At 32.8% G+C, this 23,877-nt stretch overlaps 1 protein-coding gene across 3 annotated transcripts in view; it reads left to right on the top strand.

The window, feature by feature from the left end:
* The window catches only part of NijC (Ninjurin C), a 71,347-nt gene that overhangs the window by 35,159 nt on the left and 12,311 nt on the right, over positions 1-23,877 (top strand). Inside the window, exon 3 of one of the 3 annotated variants that reach the window (XM_075372791.1) lies at positions 23,095-23,386. The exons of the other annotated variants lie outside the window; for them this stretch is intronic. Coding sequence (XP_075228906.1) covers positions 23,095-23,292 — 198 coding nt within the window. The 3' untranslated portion in view covers positions 23,293-23,386. Of the gene's footprint in view, positions 1-23,094; positions 23,387-23,877 lie in introns of those variants that run through there. 3 annotated transcript variants of the gene reach the window in all.

Raw genomic sequence — 23,877 nt, 5'->3', positions numbered from 1 at the left:
TGTATACTTGGTATGCCGTAGTGAAATATTATGGCTCAAAAATATGGATAACCACTTCACTTCTCATTTTTCTTAGTAAGCCTGGCACGGGATGCTTGTTAACATTTTAATTGTTATTTCAGTTTCAGCAGTGACTTATGGGTTAATGTCAGATGACCTACAGCCATTTTAAACAATCACCTTACATACACATGCATAATCTCAAATTATTGTATATATATATATATATATATTTATATACGAGGTGCGATAATAAAGTAATGAGACTGATTTTTCTTTGCAAGATGTGGCAACCCTGCAGCTTGCGTAGGCACACCATCTTTGACCTTGGTCTATAAGCTACTTCTAGTCCAAGCGGCACATTGATACAACTGCTCAGTCGTGAGTTGTGCTGTAATAAGTGAACACGTGTTTGTGTCTCTCGTCACAGAAATGAAACCGCAAAATACTGCGCAACGGTATGCCATCTCTTTTTGCGTTAAATCGGGTGAAAACGGGATGACAACTTACGGTAAGCTTCAGAAGGCTTTTGGAGAAGAGGTTATGTCAAGAGCTCAAGTTTTTCGGTGGCATAAAATTTTTAGTGAAGGCAGAACGAATGTTGAAGATGAAGACCGCAGTGGACGACCATCAACCTCACGGACAGATGTCAACTTGACCAGGGTGCGTGAAATCGTACGATCTGATCGAAGATTATCCGTGAAAATGATTGCAGAAGAACTCAACATCGATCGAGAAACGGTTCGTCTAATATTAACTGAAGATCTTGGTACGAGAAAGATTTGTGCAAAAATGGTCCCCAAAAATCTCACACAACAACAGCGAGAAACACGGAAAAATGTGGCAGCCGATCTGTTGGAGCAAACGGAAATCAATCCAGATTTGTTGAGCCGTGTTATCACTGGTGATGAAGGTTGGTTTTTTCAATACGATCCAGAGACAAAACGCCAAAGTTCGCAACGGTGCTCAAAGGGATTACCCAGACCAAAAATAGCTGGCATGTCAAAGTCAAAAGTGAAATGCATGCTTGTGTGCTTCTTCGATTCCAAGGAAATTGTTCATAAAGAGTGGGTGCCTCCTGGACAAACTGTTAACCAATATTTCTACAAAGAAAATTTAGAAAGACTTCGTAAACGAGTTCTTCGTGTTCGTGCCAACATTGCTGATAATTGGATTCTGCATCACGATAATGCGCCATCCCATACTGCTCTGTCAGTACAGCAATTTTTAACCTCAAAACAAATTTCAGTACTACCACAGCCACCTTATTCACCAGATATCGCTCCGTGCGACTTTTTTCTATTTCCAAGAGGAGTCAAAATGGCGGTCAAGGGACACCATTTTCAAACAACACAAGATGTCCAAAAAGCTGTGACGAGGGTCTTGGAGGATATTACAGAAGATGAGTTACAGAAATGTTACCATCAATGGCAGCTGGAATAAGTGTGCGCTGGAATAAGTGTGTGCAATCAGAGGGGAACTACTTTGAAGGAGACAACACTAAACATGACTAATACGGTAAGCAACATTTTTTTTCACATCAGTCTCATTACTTTATTGTCGCACCTCGTATATGTTACTGTGAAAGACCGATATCTGGCAAATGTCTCTGATGAATGTCAACACATACCAAATACAAAATATTTGCTTATTTGGACCTTCACCGGTATATGTCAACAAACACATATAAGGTATGGTGGGGATCGAAACGACAAGTAGAAATTTAAAAAAAATCACCCAATACCAATCACTAAGGTAAATAGATTACGAGAAACCCTCGTAAGAAAAGGAAGTTTAAATTTAAGCTAAACATCACCAACGCTTGCTTAGCTCGCTAACTTCGTATAATTAACCTTAAATATAAAAATTATATATGTTATTCTCCAGCATTGGAGGCGATTATTTATAAAAACCGCATTTATAAAAACATTTAATCAAATTTTCAACATTTCATAAATTGAAAGGGTCAATCAGAATATACAGAATATGTTAACTGCATGGATGAACGATAAATATACAAATAAATGGTCAGATGGTTTGCCCTTTGTTCAGGTTTTAAAAAAAAATATTTTTATTCAACTTTCACCATCACTGCGTGCTGAATATCGACATACTGGCGAAGTTCCGAAAAACCAAATATTGCGGTCTTTCAACGACGTATTTAGTATGTATCGGTCGACCAGAGTTCACCAGGTTCACCAGAGAATGTCGACATTTGTTAGATATCGGTCTTTCACGGTGACGATTGCATATATAGATAGTACAAATTAATTGTTACGAAACAAAAACCAGAGAATAATGAAGAATTTTTTCATTTCTTTTATCTTAAATTAACAATTTTGTACAATGCAGAAATTTAAGTTACGCGAGTAATATGCGTAAATGAAGTTTCATTAAAATATCGTAAATTGTAACATTTTAAAATAATTTTTACACAAAAATCTATATTAACTATGAATTAAATAAATAAAGCCGGTTTTTTTCAAATGGTTTTACTATGAAGAAAGCGGAAATGATTACGCAAAAAATCCTAGTCCATTCCCTTTTTTGTATATATTAAAATCCAGAATTTTGTTTGCTAATATTTGTAATGTAGGCCGGTAATTATATATTCTAGATATTATTTTTATTGTTTTGTTTCTACTACTTGAAATAACTTCAATAACAATCAGTGACATTTTTTTTAAAATTTGTTATAATAATGAAATTATGTTCAAATAGTGAAAAACCGAATTACTTTATTTTATTCACGGTTTATTTGTGAAGGTTGTTCGATTAGGAAGAGAAAATAATATTAAAATAAAGATTATTTTAGCGTAAATAACTTTGTAATAAAAAAAAAAATTCCATAAAAATCAAGGATAAAAATTAATATATATTTTATATTATACTCTTTCCAAAGGTTATTTATTTAGGAAAGGCTTGCAGATTGATTTTTCTCTTTGGAAACGATTGGATCATAAAGCTACTATTTTCTCCAAACAGAAAAAATGGATTTAATTAGGGTCCGAATTTAAATTAAATTCAAGTGATGTGTTAAATGCTTTTTAAATAATTTAAAAAAGTAATAAACTATATTTTAAAATATCTGATGTGGACAACACATGACTTCCTTGCACGCCTATTAAACTATATACAATTTTTTTTTTAAAGTGAAAAGTACATAAAATTTTATTTCATTAATAACTTCTGATATTTTTTTTATTGTTATTATTGAATTATTATTTATCGTAAATCAAATACCGACCACTTACTAACTTTAGTTTTTAAAAAGTTAACTGTTTAAAAATAAATTTTAAAAATATACATACTGATCGATCGAATTGAGAGAGAGTTTTTTAACAGGTGACTATGAAAAACTCACCTTGCCCTCAATCTTAAATAAATTATGACGACCCCTCTATAGAAAAAGATAAATTTAAGATATATTTTGCATTTTGTAAATAAGCCCACATAATTTAGCAAAGCAGAAAAAATATATAATAACAAAGAAGGGTTAGTTATAAAACTAAATTTAAGTATATAAAAAATTTAATGAAATATAAACTATATAAAGAAGCTTTTTGTTTTCGATGTTTACTATTAGTAAAATAAGTTTTTAGTTTCTGTCATACTATTCGAAAGCACGTACTTATTTATTATTTTAAAATTACTTTATCGTTATTATCTAGCAGTTTTAGGGCTATTAAATAACCTTAGAGCAAATAATCGTTCATTATTAATATTATTTTTTTTTTTTTTTTTTTTTTTTGTCTTCAGTCATTTGACTGGTTTGATGCAGCTCTCCAAGATTCCCTATCTAGTGCTAGTCGTTTCATTTCAGTATACCCTCTACATCCTACATCCCCAACAATTTGTTTTACATATTCCAAACGTGGCCTGCCTACACAATATTTCCCTTCTACCTGTCCTTCCAATATTAAAGCGACTATTCCAGGATGCCTTAGTATGTGGCCTATAAGTCTGTCTCTTCTTTTAACTATATTTTTCCAAATGCTTCTTTCTTCATCTATTTGCCGCAATACCTCTTCATTTGTCACTTTATCCACCCGTTTGATTTTTAACATTCTCCTATAGCACCGCATTTCAAAAGCTTCTAATCTTTTCTTCTCAGATACTCCGATTGTCCAAGTTTCACTTCCATATAAAGCGACACTCCAAACATATACTTTCAAAAATCTTTTTTAAGCTTCTAACATTCCACGCTCCGACTCGTAGAATGTTATTTTTTAATTTTCTGGTGACCCCTTCCTTAGTAGTCCCCACCCGGAGATCCCAACGGGGGACTATTTTACCTCCGGAATATTTTACCAAGGAAGGCGCCTCCATTATTGCTATGTGAAAAAAATGCAGAGAGCCACATTTTCTTGGAAAAAAAGCAGCTGTAGTTTTCCATTGCTTTCAGCTGCGCAGTACTCAGAGGACTCAGTGATGTTGATACGGCCGTTTAAGTCATTGTGACTCACGCCCCTAACAACTACTGAAAGAGCTGCTGCCCTCTTTCAGGAATCATTCCTTAGTTTGGCTCTCAACAGATACCTCTCCGATATGGTTGCACCTTCGGTCCAGCTACTCTGTATCCCTGAGCACTCAAGCCCCCTCACCAACGGCAAGGTCTCATGATTCATAGAGGAGGATATTATTATTACTATAATAATAATAGTACTAATAGTAATAATAAAAATAATACTATTACTATTATTTCCCACAAAGGCGGTTAAGTTGTAGCGCGGCATAATTCACCTTTGCTCCTTAGAATATATAATGAGTGCTTGTTTGATCTTCCCACACAGAGCTGGAAGATTCAAAGAACTCGTCTTGATAAGCAAATAAGCCCTGTATGCCATCGGCTGTAAAGACGATCGGTAAGGCAAAGCCCTATACACCATCGGCTTATCGATCCCTCTGTATGCTCAATAGTGCAGGAGAATTACTAGAGAGCCTTCTGAAACGAAATATCATAGGAGCGATCCAGAACGCAAGATATCTCTCAAAGAGACAATGTGGATTCAGAAGAGACTGCTCAACCATTAATGCGATCAGGTTGTGAATACAATCCCAGAGGCCCAGCGCGGCAACCAACATTCTAGGAAGTCAACCTTATTGGTTACTCTTGATTTTAAAAATGTTTTTTAACTCAATTAGATAGACCGATATGATGGAGGCTCTGGGAAAAAATGTACAGTACCACAATACCTGCTACGAATGATCGGCATCTACCTCAGCTAAAGAAAATCGGTGTACCAAATCACGGAGGACCTTTCCGGAAAGATATTACCATGGGGGACGCACAAGATCATAATTGAATTCTCTATTAGATTTAGTTTTTAATTATTTCTGTAGAAGTCCTGCAATTCAATTAAATTTTATTCAAGGATAATTTTCTTATTAATTTTCATGATTTATTAAAGAACTAGCTAAAGTACATATTCTTCTCCGATGCAAATATTGAATTTTGACGTTCTCTCTTTGGTATATCTTTCCCTTTTCAAGCTTAAGAAAAGTTTTTTACCAGCAATTCTTTGTAATTTTTATAGTGAAGTCATCAATTTGAAATTCTATCTGCGAGCAGAATGTATGAATAATTATTTGATCTTAAAATTAATTCTTTGCATAACGTTTTAATTAAATATTTCCAGCATTTTCATAGTATGGGAAGTATAAAGACACTACCCGTTTTTCATCCAAATAAATACGGCTTAAGGGAAGTTGTAAATATTTACAGAATTTTTTAGTAATCATCTGTACCTAATTGTTTTAGTTTCTATTCAACTTTTACAAAATTTGTAGCCATTGCTTTGTAACTAGTAATCGTTAAATGGGAAAATTAGTGATATTTATCTTTTAAAGTATATTAAATTTCATTAAAGCAAAATACAGAATATTATGAAAATTAAATACACTAAGTAATGAAACTGTATATAAATTCGAATTATTTGTCGTTTTTGTTTTTAGTTATTTACATAAAAAGATTGTTTACCATGAATAATTTGACAAAATAATTATTTATTTACAAAATTATCGAATTATGAAGGAAATTCCCAGCAATTAAATCGATTGATCGACCTTGTTACAGTTACAAAGTAAATCAGAAATATTTCTGTACCTTATTAACCTTGATGACAAAAAACTTACCTTAAAATAATAATTATACATTTAAATACAAAAATAAATTATACGGCTTACGATTTTATATTATCCGTAAAAATATAAATTAATAGAAAATTTTATAAAACACGAGTATTAATAATAAAAAAATGACGTTTTTTATGTACGATATAATAAAAAATTTAGCCTTACGATTAGTTATAGAATTTTTTTTTTGTCTTCAGTCATTCGACTGGTTTGATGCAGCTCTCCAAGATTCCCTATCTAGTGCTAGTCGTTTCATTTCAGTATACCCTCTACATCCTACATCCCCAACAATTTGTTTTACATACTCCAAACGTGGCCTGCCTACACAATTTTTTTCTTCTACCTGTTCCTCCAATATCAAAGCGACTATTCCAGGATGCCTTAATATGTGGCCTATAAGTCTGTCTCTTCTTTTAACTATATTTTCCAAATGCTTCTTTCTTCATCTATATGCCGCAACACCTCTTCGTTTGTTACTTTATCCACCCGTCTGATTTTTAACATTTTCCTATAGCACCACATTTCAAAAGCTTTTAATCTTTTCTTTTCAGATACTTCGATAGTCCCAAGTTTCACTTCCATATAAAGCGACACTCCAAACATATACTTTCAAAAATCTTTTCCTGACAGTTATAGAATAATAGTTTAAAAGAAAATAGGAAGTTACATACATGGCATTTGTAATGAAATGGAAAAAAAAAATAATTTGGAATAAAATTATTAATCCGCCGATCTCTTTGGCCGAGTGGTAGCTTCTTGGCCTTTCATCCCAGAGGTCCCGGGTTCAAATCCCGGTCAGGCATTTTTCATTTCCTACAAAATTTCTATTTCATATTCCCACTTACAAGCTTCTCGCAAGCTTATGTGATGAATTAATTCATCAAGCAAAAAAATATATATATATAATATGTCAGGTTTTAACGAGAATAGAATTTAAATATAAAGGAATATTTACTAATAATTTGTAAAAGAATCAGGCAGTGGTTTCAAAAAGAAGAGAAAAACCACCTGTAAAAGGGAAAGGAATAACGCACGGACCTCTTTACTTTTCATTTTATGTATGGACAGAACAATAAATGAATTAAAAGGAAGATTGGAGAAAGGAACAAGGATAAAAAATAAAAATTCCCCGATATAAATTTGATTGAAAATACTCGTATATATTTTTTTTCGGTTTAGCCTCCGGAACCACTTTAAGGTATTACTTTAGAGGATGATATATATGAATGAAGTGTAGAGTTTTGTACAGTCTCAGGTCGACCAACCCTGAGATGTGTGGTTAATTAAAACTCAACCACCAAAGCACATCAGTATCCACGATCTAGAATTCAAATCCGTAAAAAAGTAACTGCCTTTACTAGGATTTGAACCTTAGAACTCACGACTTCGAAATCAGCTGATTCGCGATGACGAGTTCACCACTAGATCAGTGGAAGCTCGTGGCTAAAATTCGTGGGGGTGCTGCATCAGAAAATCTTTTTCTGGGCCTTTTTAAGACCACGGTTAAAGTTTTCTGCAAAATAAAAAACCGAAAAAATGAATCGAATATAATAGCTGGAAGCAGGATTCGACACTTTACCACATTCAAGAATACGGTTAAACTGAATAAATAATAAAATGTCAACACATAATATTTTTTAGTATTATTATATAACTTGCTGTACCCGCCACGCTTCGCTGTGGCACATTGTGGTTGCATGGATGAGAAATGAGAAACAAAACAAAGCATACGTTTCATAGAAGTTTAATTTTGCAATACTTGTGGATATACAATATATTTTTGTTTTTCCACTGTCTGCGTAAATATAAAGGCTATCTGGTTTGCCGACTCGGGAACACGCACATACAGTTGTCCATGTGAGAAGCAATCCGTATCTAAATCTAAACCACACAATTCTAAAGATTGACCTTGAGCTTTATCGATTGTGATTGCAAATGCCAATCGGATTGGGAATTGCAATCTTTTAAATTGAAATGGTGTATCGGTCGGGATTATGGGTATTCGAGGAATGAGGACATCTTCACCTTTGAAAGGCCCCGTTAAAATCGTTGCTTCCACTACGTAATTCATCAATTTCTTAACTACAAGTCGCGTGTCGTTGCAGAGTTTTGGCCGATTAATATTCCGCAACAGGATAATTGGCACACCTATTTTCAATTTTAATATGTGTGGTGGCATCTCTGGCAGATCAAGTGAGTTTAAAAATTCCGTTGGATAATTAACTACTTCGTCTGCTTCCACAACAGTGTCTATCGACTTATATGTAATTTCCTCACTTTGAATGCTGGATTGAATAACATTATTAAGTCGATAGACATCTTTATTCTTTGCGGCAAGGATAGCTCGTTCACTGAGCCGATCGTGATTTCTATGATTAATTTGAATATCAGGAAATACTTTTTCGATCGGTTCTTCTTTCGATGTTACTAAATTACAAAAATTATCAGGAAATGATATTCGTTTAGACGTCTCATCGACTGGCAGCTGTCCGTCTCCAATGTCCAGTAACTGTCGTGAGAATACCTCAGCTGATGGATCATTCTGCAACTGGACACGCATATTCGTAGTCGACTGCAATGTACGTACGAGTCGCCACAGTGTTGAATATTTCAGGCAAGCATTTATTTCGTCTGCTGGTGTCGATTGAGAAATTACAGGCAATGTTTGCCTAAAATCTTCTGCGAGCAATATCAAAGCATTCCCGAACGGTTGAACGTTTCCACGCAAATCTCGTAACGATCGATCAAGAGCTTTAAGCGATTTTTTATGTGCCATCGTGCATTCATCCCAAACAATGAGTTTACATTTTTGTAATACTTTTCCCATACAGAATGCTTTGGAAATATTGCACGCGGGAGTCTCGATGATTTGCATGTTTAATGGCAACTTCAGAGCTGAATGCGCAGTCCTTCCACCTGGTAACAATGTCGCAGCTATTCCAGACGAAGCAAGAGCTAAGGCTATGTCATTTTTTGATCGAACCGTTGCTAGAATCAATCTAATGAGGAATGTTAACCCAGTTCTTCCTGGCTCATCCAAGAAGAAGGTCCCCTCAACTCCGTCATTTATCATTTGCATTATGCGATCATAAATGCCTTTCTGTTCACGCGTTAATTTGGGAATGTTTGATCGGACATATGACTGAAGATCACCGATGTTGTAACTCTGTTCACGGCGTAAATCCACATCAAATGAAGCAATCGCAGCTCGGGTGGGTGCTGGCATTCCCAATCGACTAAGAAATTTATTTGCATTAGCTAAGCACTTGTCTTCAATATTTATCAATGCTTCGTTGTAAATGCCTTCTGTAAATTCAGACAAAAGTGAATATTTAACCTAACAAAGGATTTTTTGGTCATTATGAAGGGATATTATTTTCTGTGTATTTGGTTATTTCGACTTTTTTTGTTTGCATAGTCTTAAATCTATCTGGGCTATAGGAAAGTCGGGTGTTTTAATTTATTTACTGTAAGTCATCCTTCTTGGTGGCTTTTCTTTTTGTTTTGGTGTTTTTTTGTTTTTTTTTTAATAAAAAACAGATGTTTTAGCTGTTAAATATAATTCAAAGAAATTTGTTACTTAATCAGTTGTGATTTTGTTTACATTGGCAACGGCCATACGGGCTCTTTGTGATTGGCCGTTGTGTTTGACAGCGGCCATCTTGCATTGATCTGATTGGTTTTCCTTTGTTTACATTTCCATCTGATTTATTAGCCTCTTATTTATTAAAAAACTGTACAAATTAAAAATAGATAGATAGATTTATTAAAATTAGATGAAAACAATCTTTGATGCGGGTTATGTATCGTGCTAAAATTTGAGCTCAATCGGTGCAGAACATTTTGAGTTTTTGAAGCGTACTCAAACGAACTTAACATTTATATATATATAGATAACTTAATAAAATGTCCGCTTAAAAACACTGTAGTCCAATGGCGCTTAATTTAAATTTCTATGTACAGAGAAACAAATACATAATTAGTTTTTATTCATTACCTTCTCTTTCGCCCTTCCAGTGTGTATTTGGACAGATTTGGCAATCCAAGAGTCCTTGTTTTCCGCCATCTTCTGGTCGCTATTGAAAAAAACAACTAAACCATTTTCATATTCCTTTCATCGACTAAACAAAAAAGGGAACGAACAAGGAAGTTCCATACACATGCGGAGTAAAAAAAAATTCCTTCCACCAGGAACTTCGGAAGCGACAATGCTGTCTCTCCCTCGCAGCCTCGCGTGCAGTTTCCTAAGTGCGCATGCTCACAACAACCAAACACCACGTCGCTGGAACTGTAAAGCCCACAGTTCCATACAAAGATTTTTTTATATTTTTCATAAACTGGGGATGGTTACTGACATTAATTTTCAGGATTAATTATATTGTACAAATATAAAGAAAGAATTAAAGAAAAAAGGACTCATTATATTAAATGTTATCGATAATATCAAGTGGAATTCGGGGGTGCTGTAGTTCCACAGTGTCTATACGCGAGCCGCTACTGCACTAGATCAACCCGGTGGATTTACTGATTGAAAATATTAATGAGCTCAGAAGTAACGGATGATATGGATTCATTGCTTGGGAGAAAAAATTAAATTTTAAATTAAACAAAAGTAATAAAAGATGAAGAATAATGATAAAAATAGAAGAAAACAATTTACCAGAAGTTGCAAAATTTCATTATTGTAAAAAAGAAAAGAAGAAAAAAGATATTAAAAAACAGATTGAGACGATGCAGAACTACTTACGGTTCTTTCTTTCGTCACTTGTTGACGCGTTTTGGAATCACTCCATTGTCAAAATTTATTGTACTGGTACTTTTAGATTTCTGTTAAACTTTATATAGCGTTTAGTCAACACCCATCTCTATATTTGACGTCATGCCTTATCTGGCCTTCTTTTTTATTGGCTATTAATGGTTAAATGTTGTATATGGTTATATTTGAACTTTTCTTTTAATTTTATTCATCTATTTCCTGTTTTCGATAAATTGTAGTTCTTGAAAAGGACATCTGCTTGATGATTGATCTGTTCATTTATGATCTATCATATTTATGATCAATAAATAATAGTGAAGAGAAGATCATTGAAAATGACCTCCATTATGCGATTTACATAATCGAGTACGACTTTGCATGCTCTTAAACACATGTTATAAGGTTTGTTGAAGAATTGCAGCGACACATCGTTCAATTTCGCTCTGCAATTCGGGAACGGTGTGAGGATGAGTTTTGAAAGCGGCATCCTTAAGGTATCTCCACACGAAAATGTCAGGAGGGGATAAATCAGGGGACGAGGGAGGCAGAGAGGCGAGTGGATGGGCAGAGAGGTGAAGAAACCTGAGGACTCTGTGGCTTATGTTTTAAACTAATTGGTTGGGTTGGTATGATATCATATAAAAAAAAAGAGAGAGATTAAAGAATAGGGGTTACTGTTGCTGGGAGAACAAGGGTGGTGGACTCTCAGTAATCAGTGTATGATGAAAAGAGCTAACCGGTGAGCTGACCTGCCGTGCCGGACATACAGCCGGCGGGTGGGGAGGCGAGCTAGAGTAAAGGACACTCCTCTGGTTCGAGTCAAACTTGATTGTAGATCCGTTCCAGAGGAGTAGGTGGGAAAATACGTATTAAAAAAAACTTTTCCACAATGAAATTAGAATCGGAAAATTTTCACTTTATTAATTAAATTTCAATGTAGAGCCCAAAGGATGTTAAATTCAATCAATACATGAGCTGATGTAGATTTTCCGTTCACCAAATGCGTGAATTTTGTGCATTAATGTATCTATCAAGGTGGAACCGTGCCGAAACCAGTCATCGAGTTCTTCCCCATCTGGCATTATAAATGACAAGAACCGCTGACAGAAAGCTTTCCAGTATCTGCAGCTAACAACTCGTGAACAACACGAATTCTGCACGAATGCATCTTTAAACACTTGCGCGATGACGTGCGGACACTACCAACGTAAGGACCAGACTGGCTAGGTAGGCGTCGTACAGACTTCTTGGAACTGACTATGCAGCTTACATCGATCAAATTTTCTGGTTTTAACATTTTCGGTCTATCGTTTTTGGTTGCATCTGCCATATTCGCTGTCTCTTGAAACTTGCCGAACAGCCGCTTTATGAAAGACATTTTTGGTGCATCCACACCGTACTTTTCTGTGAAGGCATTTTGGATCTGGGCATATCTGGTACATCTAATGTATCGGGAGGCAATGAATATTCTCTACTGCATTCTGTAATTCATTTTTCTTCAATTAAACCAGCAACAAAAAAAAAGTAATATTCTTTCATAAGGTTGCGTTACTTTTTGAACGCTGTATTTAGAGGGCAAAAAATTACAGTAGAATACAGGGAAATGTAAAATTGCCTGAAAACAAAAAAATTAGATTGTCATTAGATTAAATTAGATTGTCAAATTAGATTGTCAATTAGATTAAATTAGATTTGTCATTAGATTAAATTAGATTGCCATTGAAATGACTCAAATTAGCTTAATTTAATTTAAAGAAGAATGTTTAATAATTCCACAAATATTCGTTGGTTTTATTGTTAAATTATGATAAAATGTTTATCTTTTTTAATCATGCAGTAATAATAACACAAATTTAACATTTTATTTTATATATATATATATATATATGTGTGTGTGTGTGTGTGTGTGTGTGTGTGTGTGTGTCTTGTTTATTTTCCTTTGATTAATTTGAAATTTTTAAATCAGTATCTGGTAGGTATATGTTCATTATCCAGCTAAATTATCAATGTTATAAACCGAAAGTTTATAACTGAATGCTATCTAGACTTTATTATTATAAATACCTATAGCACAATTGATGAGAGTAAAAAGAACCTCAAGATTGGTTAAATTTTAAATTATACACACAGCTGTTAGTCTAAGCAAAAAAATGTACAATCTAAAATTCATAAACAAAGAATTTCCCTCGATAAAAAGCCTTTTCACAAATATTTATGTATTAATAAATTATTAGAACGTGTCCGTTATAAATCATATGACAAAAGGGTTAATAACACGTTGCGTGATTTAATAAGTAAAAATAACTATAACAAACTTTACAAATTGTACTATGACCTTAAGATATTCAAAACATACAGTAGTTACTTATGTTTTATAATATAAAAATTAAAATTCATAAATTGCGTGAATGCTATATTACTTAAAAAGTATTTTTTTTTGTCTTCAATCATTTGACTGGTTTGATGCAGCTCTCCAAGATTCCCTATCTAGTGCTAGTCGTTTCATTTCAGTATACCATCTACATCCTACATCCCTAACAATTTGTTTTACGTATTCCAAACGTGGCCTTCCTACACAATTTTTTCCTTCTACTTGTCCTTCCAATATTAAAGCGACTATTCCAGGATGCCTTAGTATGTGGCCTATAAGTCTGTCTCTTCTTTTAACTATATTTTTCCAAACGCTTCTTTCTTCATCTATTTGCCGCAATACCTCTTCATTTGTCACTTTATCCACCCGTCTGATTTTTAACATTCTCCTATAGCACCGCATTTCAAAAGCTTCTAATCTTTTCTTCTCAGATACTCCGATCGTCCAAGTTTCACTTCCATATAAAGCGACACTCCAAACATATACTTTCAAAAATCTTTTCCTGACATTTAAATTAATTTTTGATGTAAACAAATTATATTTCTTACTGAAGGCTCGTTTCGCTTGTGCTATTCGGCATTTTATATTCCTCCTGCTTCGTCCACCTTTAGTAATTCTACTTCCCAAATAATAAAATTTTTCTACCTCCGTAATCTTTTCTCCTCCTATTTTCACATTCAGTGGTCCATCCATTATTTCTACTAATTTCATTACTTTTTTTTTGTTCTTGTTTATTTTCATGCGATAGTTCTTGCATAGGACTTCATCTTTGCCGTTCATTGTTTCTTCTAAATCCTTTTTACTCTCGACTAGAATTACTATATCATCAGCAAATCGTAGCATCTTTATCTTTTCACCTTGTACTGTTATTCCGAATCTAAATTGTTCTTTAACATCAATAACTGCTAGTTCCATGTAAAGATTAAAAAGTAACGGAGATAGGGAACATCCTTGTCGGACTCCCTTTCTTATTACGGCTTCTTTCTTATGTTCTTCGATTATTACTGTTGCTGTTTGGTTCCTGTGCATGTTAGTAGTTGTTCTTCTATCTCTGTATTTGAACCCTAATTTTTTTTAAATGCTGAACATTTTATTCCGGTCTACGTTATCGAAAGCCTTTTCTAGGTCTATAAACGCCAAGTATGTTGGTTTGTTTTTCTTTAATCTTCCTTCTACTATTAATCTGAGGCCTAAAATTGCTTCCCTTGTCCCTATACTTTTCCTGAAACCAAATTGGTCTTCTCCTAACACTTCTTCCACTCTCCTCTCAATTCTTCTGTATAGAAGAATTAACAAGTAAAGAAAATGATATTAATTAAATGTTTATACAATTTAATCCAATCATTCAAACACTGCGATGATACAAAAAAAAGATGAGGTGTTTCGTCAATTTGTTTGTGAGAAAGGGATTTGAACGAAGATATGTTTAGATAATTGACCGAATGAAGCGGTATAACTCAACCTTTTGGAAATTAATTTGTTTGTGACAACAGTTATGAACAAATACATATTCCCATTTTTTATGAAATTTTGTTGTAAGATATCTTGTTATTAGACGGAAATAAATTAACCCATCGGGTTGGTCTAGTGGTGAACGCTTCTTCCCAAATCAGGTGATATGGAAGTCGAGAGTTCCAGCGTTCAAGTTCTAGTAAAGTCAGTTATTTTAACACGGATTTGAATACTAAATCGTGGATATCGGTGTTCTTTGGTAGTTGGGTTTCAATTAACCTCACATATCAGGAATGGTCGAACTGAGACTGTACAAGACTATATACTTCATTTACACACATACATATCATCCTCTGAAGTATTATCTGAACGACAGTTACCGGAGGCTAAACAGGAAAAAGAAAAAGAAAGAAGACAGAAATAAATTAAGTAACGATTTTTCATAAGGATTTTAAAATGATTGATGATAGCTGCTATCTTTTATGGTCAGGGATAAATGAAAGGAAGTTTCCATCACCAAGTTATCGTAATGAGCAGCGTTTCTATTCCTAATCACTAACACCTTTCATCACGCACTATTTCCTCTTTCGTTTAACTTTCAGCAACTACGGTTTAGATACTTTATTATTTTTTAATTTACTCAGTTTTTAGTCCTAATTTATTTGTCTCTGAGACTGTTCTTCTATTTATGTACAGAATAGTGATTTTTTCAATAGCTATTTAATATTTAATCTTACTTTTTATTCTCTGAACACATAAATAAATAAAAATAATTACACGGATATAATGGAGGTAGATACTTCTATAGGAAAAAATTGTCGTAAAATAGGGCAAACAGTTTTATTAATAATGCGATACGATTTTTTAATTATTTTTAACTTTTCCACAATAAAATTACAATCGGAAATTTTTCATTTTCACTTTATTAATTAAATTTCGTCGTAGAGCCCAAAGGATGTTAAATTCGATCAATACATGAGTGAAGTCTAGGGGTCATAGAACCACCGCTATTTCCTTCATTTCATTGTTTACGAAAATATTAACAGTTTGTCCATAAAACAAAAAATGGATGACTATTTTTATTTTTTTAAATATAAAAATATTATGCGGTTAAGTACGAGGGTTCGAAATTTGCTAGAATAGGTATAATATCGCAACATGTAAAATAAATCAAGATTAATTCTTCTCGTTATACAAACAAAATTATTTTGTATAACGTTATGCAATTCATGTATTTACATTTTTTTATCTGTGTATTATTTTTATGTTGTGTTTTTTTTTTAAATTAAATATGTTAATCATTTTTGTACTTTTAAGTACTAAGTAAACTCGAAGATACTCTTGTTAATTTTTGGATACACAATCTACTGTCTTGTTTTTGCATAACACATTGCATAATAAAAATAACAGTAATGCAAGAGTTCTCTTCAAATATAGGTCGCAAAAATTTCATGCATAAATAAATAGAGTTTCGATTAAAAATTTTGGCACATACCCACAACCATTCTTTGTTCTGCTTGTCGCATAAGTTATATTTAATTGTACAGTAATGTAACAATTTCATCATGTCTATTTTTCTTTTCTTTAAGTTATTACATTGTATATTTTAAAATGAAATTAATTAAAGAATCTTGAAAAAACGAATAATCAAAAAAAAAATGGATATTTAAAATAAAAAAATAATATTACGTCTTTTAAAAATATAAATTAATTATTAATTCTGCAACATACCTAATGAAATTCAGCAAATCAAATCATTTTATTTTTCCTCCCTCCCAAAAAAAAATAAATATTTTATTAATATTTTGTACATATGGATTTTAAATAGAAAAACTTATTAAATTAAAAGTCTGTTACATTTAAGTTATTTTCTCTTCCATCAGAAAAGGGATGTGTAGATTGCAATTACTTGAGGCTTATTATCATATTAATAACTTTATGTTAGGTTAGCTAACTAACCTAATGGTACAATTTATGTCTAAACTTAAAACTGATAGAGACCAGCAGTAGCTTTTCTTTTCATAAAGTTATGGTAATAATAATTATCTGCCTTCTGTATATTTTTTCTATTCATTTTCATATATTATGGGAAATTAAAGGAGTTGAGAATAATTTTACTTTAACTGTACACGTTTTAAGTTAATTTCTTTTTACGTTCTAAATTATTTTTTTATCTGTTTCATGATACTGGTTTGATAAACTCTTAAGATAAAGATGGACATATAACATGATAACAAATCAGTATTCCTTTTTATGCAGTTTTGCACTAATAAGAACCTAATTAATTTACAAAATATTACTTCAATTACCTTCTAAAACGTTTTTGAAAGTTGCCCCTCTTACATACACTGATTCACACTAACATTAAATAAATAAAATAATTTGTTAATGAAATTTTATACAAAGGGTATAACAAATTATTGTGATTTCAAACATTTTTTTGTGTATAGATTCAAATAGATGATCATTTTTTGATAGTTCCTGAGCCAGAAAGTATGATTTTTAGAAAATTTAGATCTAGGTACAACTGTATCGGGGTGCATGTTAAAAAAATAAAAAATAAACCTCATCATCCATCGTTTGGTTACTACCTTATACAATTATATTTGCTAAATATTTATATATTTAATAAATGCTATACTAAAAATTACTTCCTTCCCAAATACATGGAAGAGCACTTCCAGAAAATCTTTATACTTATTACGTAACTTCTTTATCAGGATGTTCAGAATCAATCTTGGGTGTGACATAGTCACCTTAGGTTTGAAGGAGCATCATTATGAGTAGGAAAGTGATGTATAAAGAAAAACCTAACTTAGTGCTAATTACGACTCAATCTGATTTTTTAAATGTGTTTATCTTAGTCAAATAAAACAGGAAAACAGTTTCATAACAGATATGAAAACTTTTCTGATTCATTAGCATCCCACATTCTAAAACTTTTATTTTCTCCAGTATTATCTTATCAACAAAATAAAGTTAATTAGAGAAAAAATTCTAATTTTTGTTATATTTTATATTACTCACACTCCGGTACTTATATTAAATTCTGGGAATCTAGAAGTTACAAATCCACTACAAGCGTCAACATCCACAGGATATTTCTCTGTCTTGATGTTACTTCATTCTAACCTCTTGCGTTCAGCAGTCACCTTTTTAAAAATTAAGCTCATTCAATTAACTTTTTATTTTATAAAGCTTAAATTAAACTATTTATAAATGTTTTTGTAAACTGTTAATATTTTCAAAGTATAATTTGATTGTTATAACTACAACCATGTTTAAATGGTTAAACATGCCACAATTTTAATAAGTTCAAACGACTTTGTTTTCCTAATATAAACATAGCAGTCTGTTCAAATAGTGAACAATAAGCAAACCCTCCCTCCCAATGAATGAGGATGGTATGTATGAAGTATAAATGAGGTGTAGTCTTGAACAGACTCAGTCAGGTTAACTATTCCTGAGATGTGTGATTAATTGAACCCCAACCACCAAAGTATACTGGTATCTACCATTTAGTATTCAAATCCATATAAAGTAACTAAACTTTACTAGGAATCGAACCTGAAACCTTTGACTTTGAAAATCAGCTCTTAAACGACTGATTTGCAACACGAGTTAACCACTAGACCAGCCCCCGGTAGGCTGTAAACGATATGAAATTAAAAAAAAAATATCCATTTAATTTGACAAAAAGATTGTATTCAAACAATGTGAAATTTAAAAATGCATTTAATTTGACAAAAACATTGCATTAAGAAAAAACAAACTATGCTAAACACTATGCACATACTAAACAGTTTTCCTAACTACTTAAAAATAGGCACCATTTACTAAAATACTACATTACTAATGAAAGAGGTGCACATGTAATTGCTCAGAAAAATATAATTGTCTTGAAAGAATTTGATTTTAAATGTTTGATATAAAAATATTTTAATTAAAAGTGTTTTTTATAAAACTCCATCCTTAGTCTACTACTGTACTTTTTTTTTTTTTTGTCTTCAGTCACTTGACTGGTTTGATGCAGCTCTCCAAGATTCCCTATCTAGTGCTAGTCGTTTCATTTCAGTATACCCTCTACATCCTACATCCCCAACAATTTGTTTTACATATTCCAAACGTGGCCTGCCTACACAATTTTTCCCTTCTACCTGTCCTTCCAAAATTAAAGCGACTATTCCAGGATGCCTTAGTATGTGGCCTATAAGTCTGTCTCTTCTTTTAACTATATTTTTCCAAATGCTTCTTTCTTCATCTATTTGCCGCAATACCTCCTCATTTGTCACTTTATCCACCCATCTGATTTTTAACATTCTCCTATAGCACCACATTTCAAAAGCTTCTAACCTTTTCTTCTCAGATACTCCGATTGTCCAAGTTTCACTTCCATATAAAGCGACACTCCAAACATACACTTTCAAAAATCTTTTCCTGACATTTAAATTAATTTTTGATGTAAACAACTTATATTTCTTACTGAAGGCTCGTTTAGCTTGTGCTATTCGGCATTTTATATCGCTCCTGCTTCGTCCATCTTTAGTAATTCTACTTCCCAAATAACAAAATTCTTCTACCTCCATAATCTTTTCTCCTCCTATTTTCACATTCAGTGGTCCATCTTTGTTATTTCTACTACATTTCATTACTTTTGTTTTGTTCTTGTTTATTTTCATGCCATAGTTCTTGCGTAGGACTTCATCTATGCCGTTCATTGTTTCTTCTAAATCCTTTTTATTCTCGGCTAGAATTACTATATCATCAGCAAATCGTAGCATCTTTATCTTTTCACCTTGTACTGTTACTCCGAATCTAAATTGTTCTTTAACATCATTAACTGCTAGTTCCATGTAAAGATTAAAAAGTAACGGAGATAGAGAACATCCTTGTCGGACTCCCTTTCTTATTATGGCTTCTTTCTTATGTTCTTCAATTGCTACTGTTGCTGTTTGGTTCCTGTACATGTTAGCAATTGTTCTTCTATCTCTGTATTTGAACCCTAATTTTTTTAAAATGCTGAACATTTTATTCCAGTCTACGTTATCGAATGCCTTTTCTAGGTCTATAAACGCCAAGTATGTTGGTTTGTTTTTCTTTAATCTTCCTTCTACTATTAATCTGAGGCCTAAAATTGCTTCCCGTGTCCCTATACTTTTCCTGAAACCAAATTGGTCTTCTCCTAACACTTCCTCCACTCTCCTCTCAATTCTTCTGTATAGAATTCTAGTTAAGATTTTTGATGCATGACTAGTTAAACTAATTGTTCTGTATTCTTCACATTTATCTGCCCCTGATTTCTTTGGTATCATTACTATAACACTTTTTTTGAAGTCTGACGGAAATTCCCCTTTTTCATAAATATTACACACCAGTTTGTATAATCTATCAATCGCCTCCTCCCCTGCACTGCGCAGTAATTCTACAGGTATTCCGTCTATTCCAGGAGCCTTTCTGCCATTTAAATCTTTTAATGCTCTCTTAAATTCAGATCTCAGTATTGTTTCTCCCATTTCATCCTCCTCAACTTCCTCTTCTTCCTCTATAAAACCATTTTCTAATTCATTTCCTCCGTATAACTCTTCAATATATTCCACCCATCTATCGACTTTACCTTTCGTATTATATATAGGTGTACCATCTTTGTTTAACACATTATTAGATTTTAATTTATGTACCCCAAAATTTTCTTTAACTTTCCTGTATGCTCCGTCTATTTTACCAATGTTCATTTCTCTTTCCACTTCTGAACACTTTTCTTTAATCCACTCTTCTTTCGCCAGTTTGCACTTCCTGTTTATAGCATTTCTTAATTGCCGATAGTTCCTTTTACTTTCTTCATCACTAGCATTCTTATATTTTCTACGTTCATCCATCAGCTCCAATATATCGTCTGAAACCCAAGGTTTTCTACCAGTTCTCTTTATTCCGCCTAAGTTCGCTTCTGCTGATTTAAGAATTTCCTTTTTAACATTCTCCCATTCTTCTTCTACATTTTCTATCTTATCTTTTTTACTCAGACCTCTAGCGATGTCCTCCTCAAAAATCTTCTTTACCTCCTCTTCCTCAAGCTTCTCTAAATTCCACCGATTCATCTGACACCTTTTCTTCAGGTTTTTAAACCCCAATCTACATTTCATTATCACCAAATTATGGTCGCTATCAATGTCTGCTCCAGGGTAAGTTTTGCAGTCAACGAGTTGATTTCTAAATCTTTGCTTAACCATGATATAATCTATCTGATACCTTGCAGTATCGCCTGGCTTTTTCCAAGTGTATATTCTTCTATTATGATTTTTAAATTGGGTGTTGGCAATTACTAAATTATACTTCGTGCAAAACTCTATAAGTCGGTCCCCTCTTTCATTCCTTTTGCCCAGCCCGTATTCACCCACTATATTTCCTTCCTTGCCTTTTCCAATGCTTGCATTCCAATCTCCAACTATTATTAAATTTTCATCTCCTTTTACGTGTTTAATTGCTTCATCAATCTCTTCGTATACACATTCTACCTCATCATCATCATGGGCGCTTGTAGGCATATAGACGTTAACAATCGTTGTCGGTTTAGGTTTTGAATTTATCCTTATTACAATGACTCTATCGCTACGCGTCTTGAAATACTCCCTCTCCTCCCTATTTTCTTGTTCATCACGAAACCTACTCCTGCCTGCCCATTATTTGACGCTGAGTTAATTACTCTAAAGTCACCCGACCAAAAGTCGCCTTCCTCTTCCCACCGAACCTCACTAATTCCTACTATATCAACGTTTACCCTATCCATTTCCCTTTTTAAATTCTCTAGCCTACCAACCTTTTTTAAGCTTCTAACATTCCACGCTCCGACTCGTAGAATGTTATTTTTTAATTTTCTGGTGACCCCTTCCTTAGTAGTCCCCACCCGGAGATCCGAACGGGGGACTATTTTACCTCCGGAATATTTTACCAAGGAAGGCGCCTCCATTATTGTATATGTGAAAATGCAGAGCCACATTTTCTTGGAAAAAAAGCAGCTGTAGTTTTCCATTGCTTTCAGCTGCGCAGTACTCAGAGGACTGAGTGATGTTGATACGGCCGTTTAAGTCGTCCTGACTCACGCCCCTAACAACTACTGAAAGAGCTGCTGCCCTCTTTCAGGAATCATTCCTTAGTCTGGCTCTCAACAGATACCTCTCCGATATGGTTGCACCTTCGGTCCAGCTACTCTGTATCCCTGAGCACTCAAGCCCCCTCACCAACGGCAAGGTCTCATGATTCATAGAGGAGGACTACTGTACATAATCACCAATATTTTATAATTTGTAATAATGATTCACAAAGATCAAAATATCCTTATGATATTCCTTCACTGCTAGTCTAATTTCTGCTTGATATCTTTTTTCAACTCATAATCACTCATGAATTGCTTATGATTCAAAAATCCATTAAAGGTTTGAATACAGGGTTAGTAATAAATGAAAAGGTTCAACTCCAATTCCAAGGTGATGAGTTGACAACTATATTTTTTTATTTCATCATCAGGAAACACCTTCAAGTAAATGATCTATCGTCCGAAACATTTTCTGCCACTTGCAATCATTTTGTCATTCCTAAACATTCACATCATTTTAATACATGCATTTCACTTATTCCATGGGCTACCTTGCCCATCAATTTCAGGTGGTATTACATTTTGAAGGTCAAAAAATGTATCATAACATGAATTTCATAATTAGTAACATCAATAATTCTATTAATTTTAACAAGTAAATGGTAATAGAGAGTCATGACAATAAATGGGCTATAGTAAAGAATATTAAAAAAAGACCAGTCGATCTTGTGCCCACAGATATCTAATCTCAAAGGAATAGTTTTTTTTTCAAAATAGACTCATTCTTTCTAGAAGCTTATTCCAAGCATTTAGAAAGAGAATTATGTTTCAGTTGACAAAAAAGTTTAATCTCCCTTTTTTTCATGTTGATTGATGAATAAATTACTTTCCTTGAAAACTGTATTTCATTCATTTATTTAACTATTTTTTATTTAACCGACCATTTGTTGAGGTTATTATAATATTTCGGCCGATTAATTTAAAATAAATTTAGTATTTCTTTACGTATTTTCTTTACCCTTTTATAAGAAATTTATGCTCATTTGACCTCCATATAACTTTATGAAATTTTTAGTGAATAATGTTAACTTATTTTATAATAAAAAATCAATAGTTTGCACACATCTAACTAGAAATGTTTTTTTTAAATATGCATATTTATATAAGTGGTGTAATAACAAATATTAAAAATAAATATTTGGTTTTTCGTTATATTTTTACAAGTGTATTACTTATTGATTATCAAAAATTTATTCATAAATTATATTACAAAAAATATTATCGGTACAGGTATTCATGGGCGTCATGTTTCTATCGCTTCATCTCATGAGAGACTGCAGATTGCATCTGATCGAATACAAGGTGTCTTGTATTTTTATCAATCATATTACAATGGCATGTTCTTTTGCTGTTTCTGCCCTCAATCTTTTGATAAGTGCTTTTGATCCAGGTCTTGGCAGATTACTTCCTCAGGGAGCAGATTTGTAAATTTTTTACATCTGATTTAGGCCGTAAATGTAAATGTTTTATTAAATTTTAAGTCTGATTATTTACCATTCTTCTTTTGCACGTCCTGCCAAAATCTATGTTTAAGTTAATTTTTTATATGTATTATTTTGAATGTAGTATTAATTGATGTATAATCTGCTTTCTTACTGCATTTAGTAATATTGTAATTTAACTATTATTGTTATAGAATAGTTTTATTCCTTTTGTATTATTTTTTTTGTAAAATCTTAATTTAAGTTTTACAAACTAAAGCAATAATTTATTATTTTAATATAAGATTCTCCACGAAGTAATTTTTTACCTTTAAATTATTTATAAGTATGTTACATCTCAATGATAATTTGGATCTGTCATATAATTATAGTCCTTCAAGAAATCTTACTTCCATTTCATCATTCCAAAGCTTCCATCAACTTTCATATCATTCAGGAATTTGTATCATTAACTAATCCTTTTGTCTTTCTCAACGATGAAATTACATAATCTTTTGGTTGCATCATTTAACAGAATGTTTTTTATTCCTTTTTCAAGTAGCCCATCCAAACTAAAAAAAGCATATTAATA

Source organism: Lycorma delicatula, chromosome 8, assembly GCF_047948215.1.
Source record: "Lycorma delicatula isolate Av1 chromosome 8, ASM4794821v1, whole genome shotgun sequence".
NCBI lineage: Eukaryota > Metazoa > Arthropoda > Insecta > Hemiptera > Fulgoridae > Lycorma > Lycorma delicatula.
Note: the sequence above shows the minus strand (reverse complement) of the source record. Positions and strands in the feature narration are given on the sequence as shown.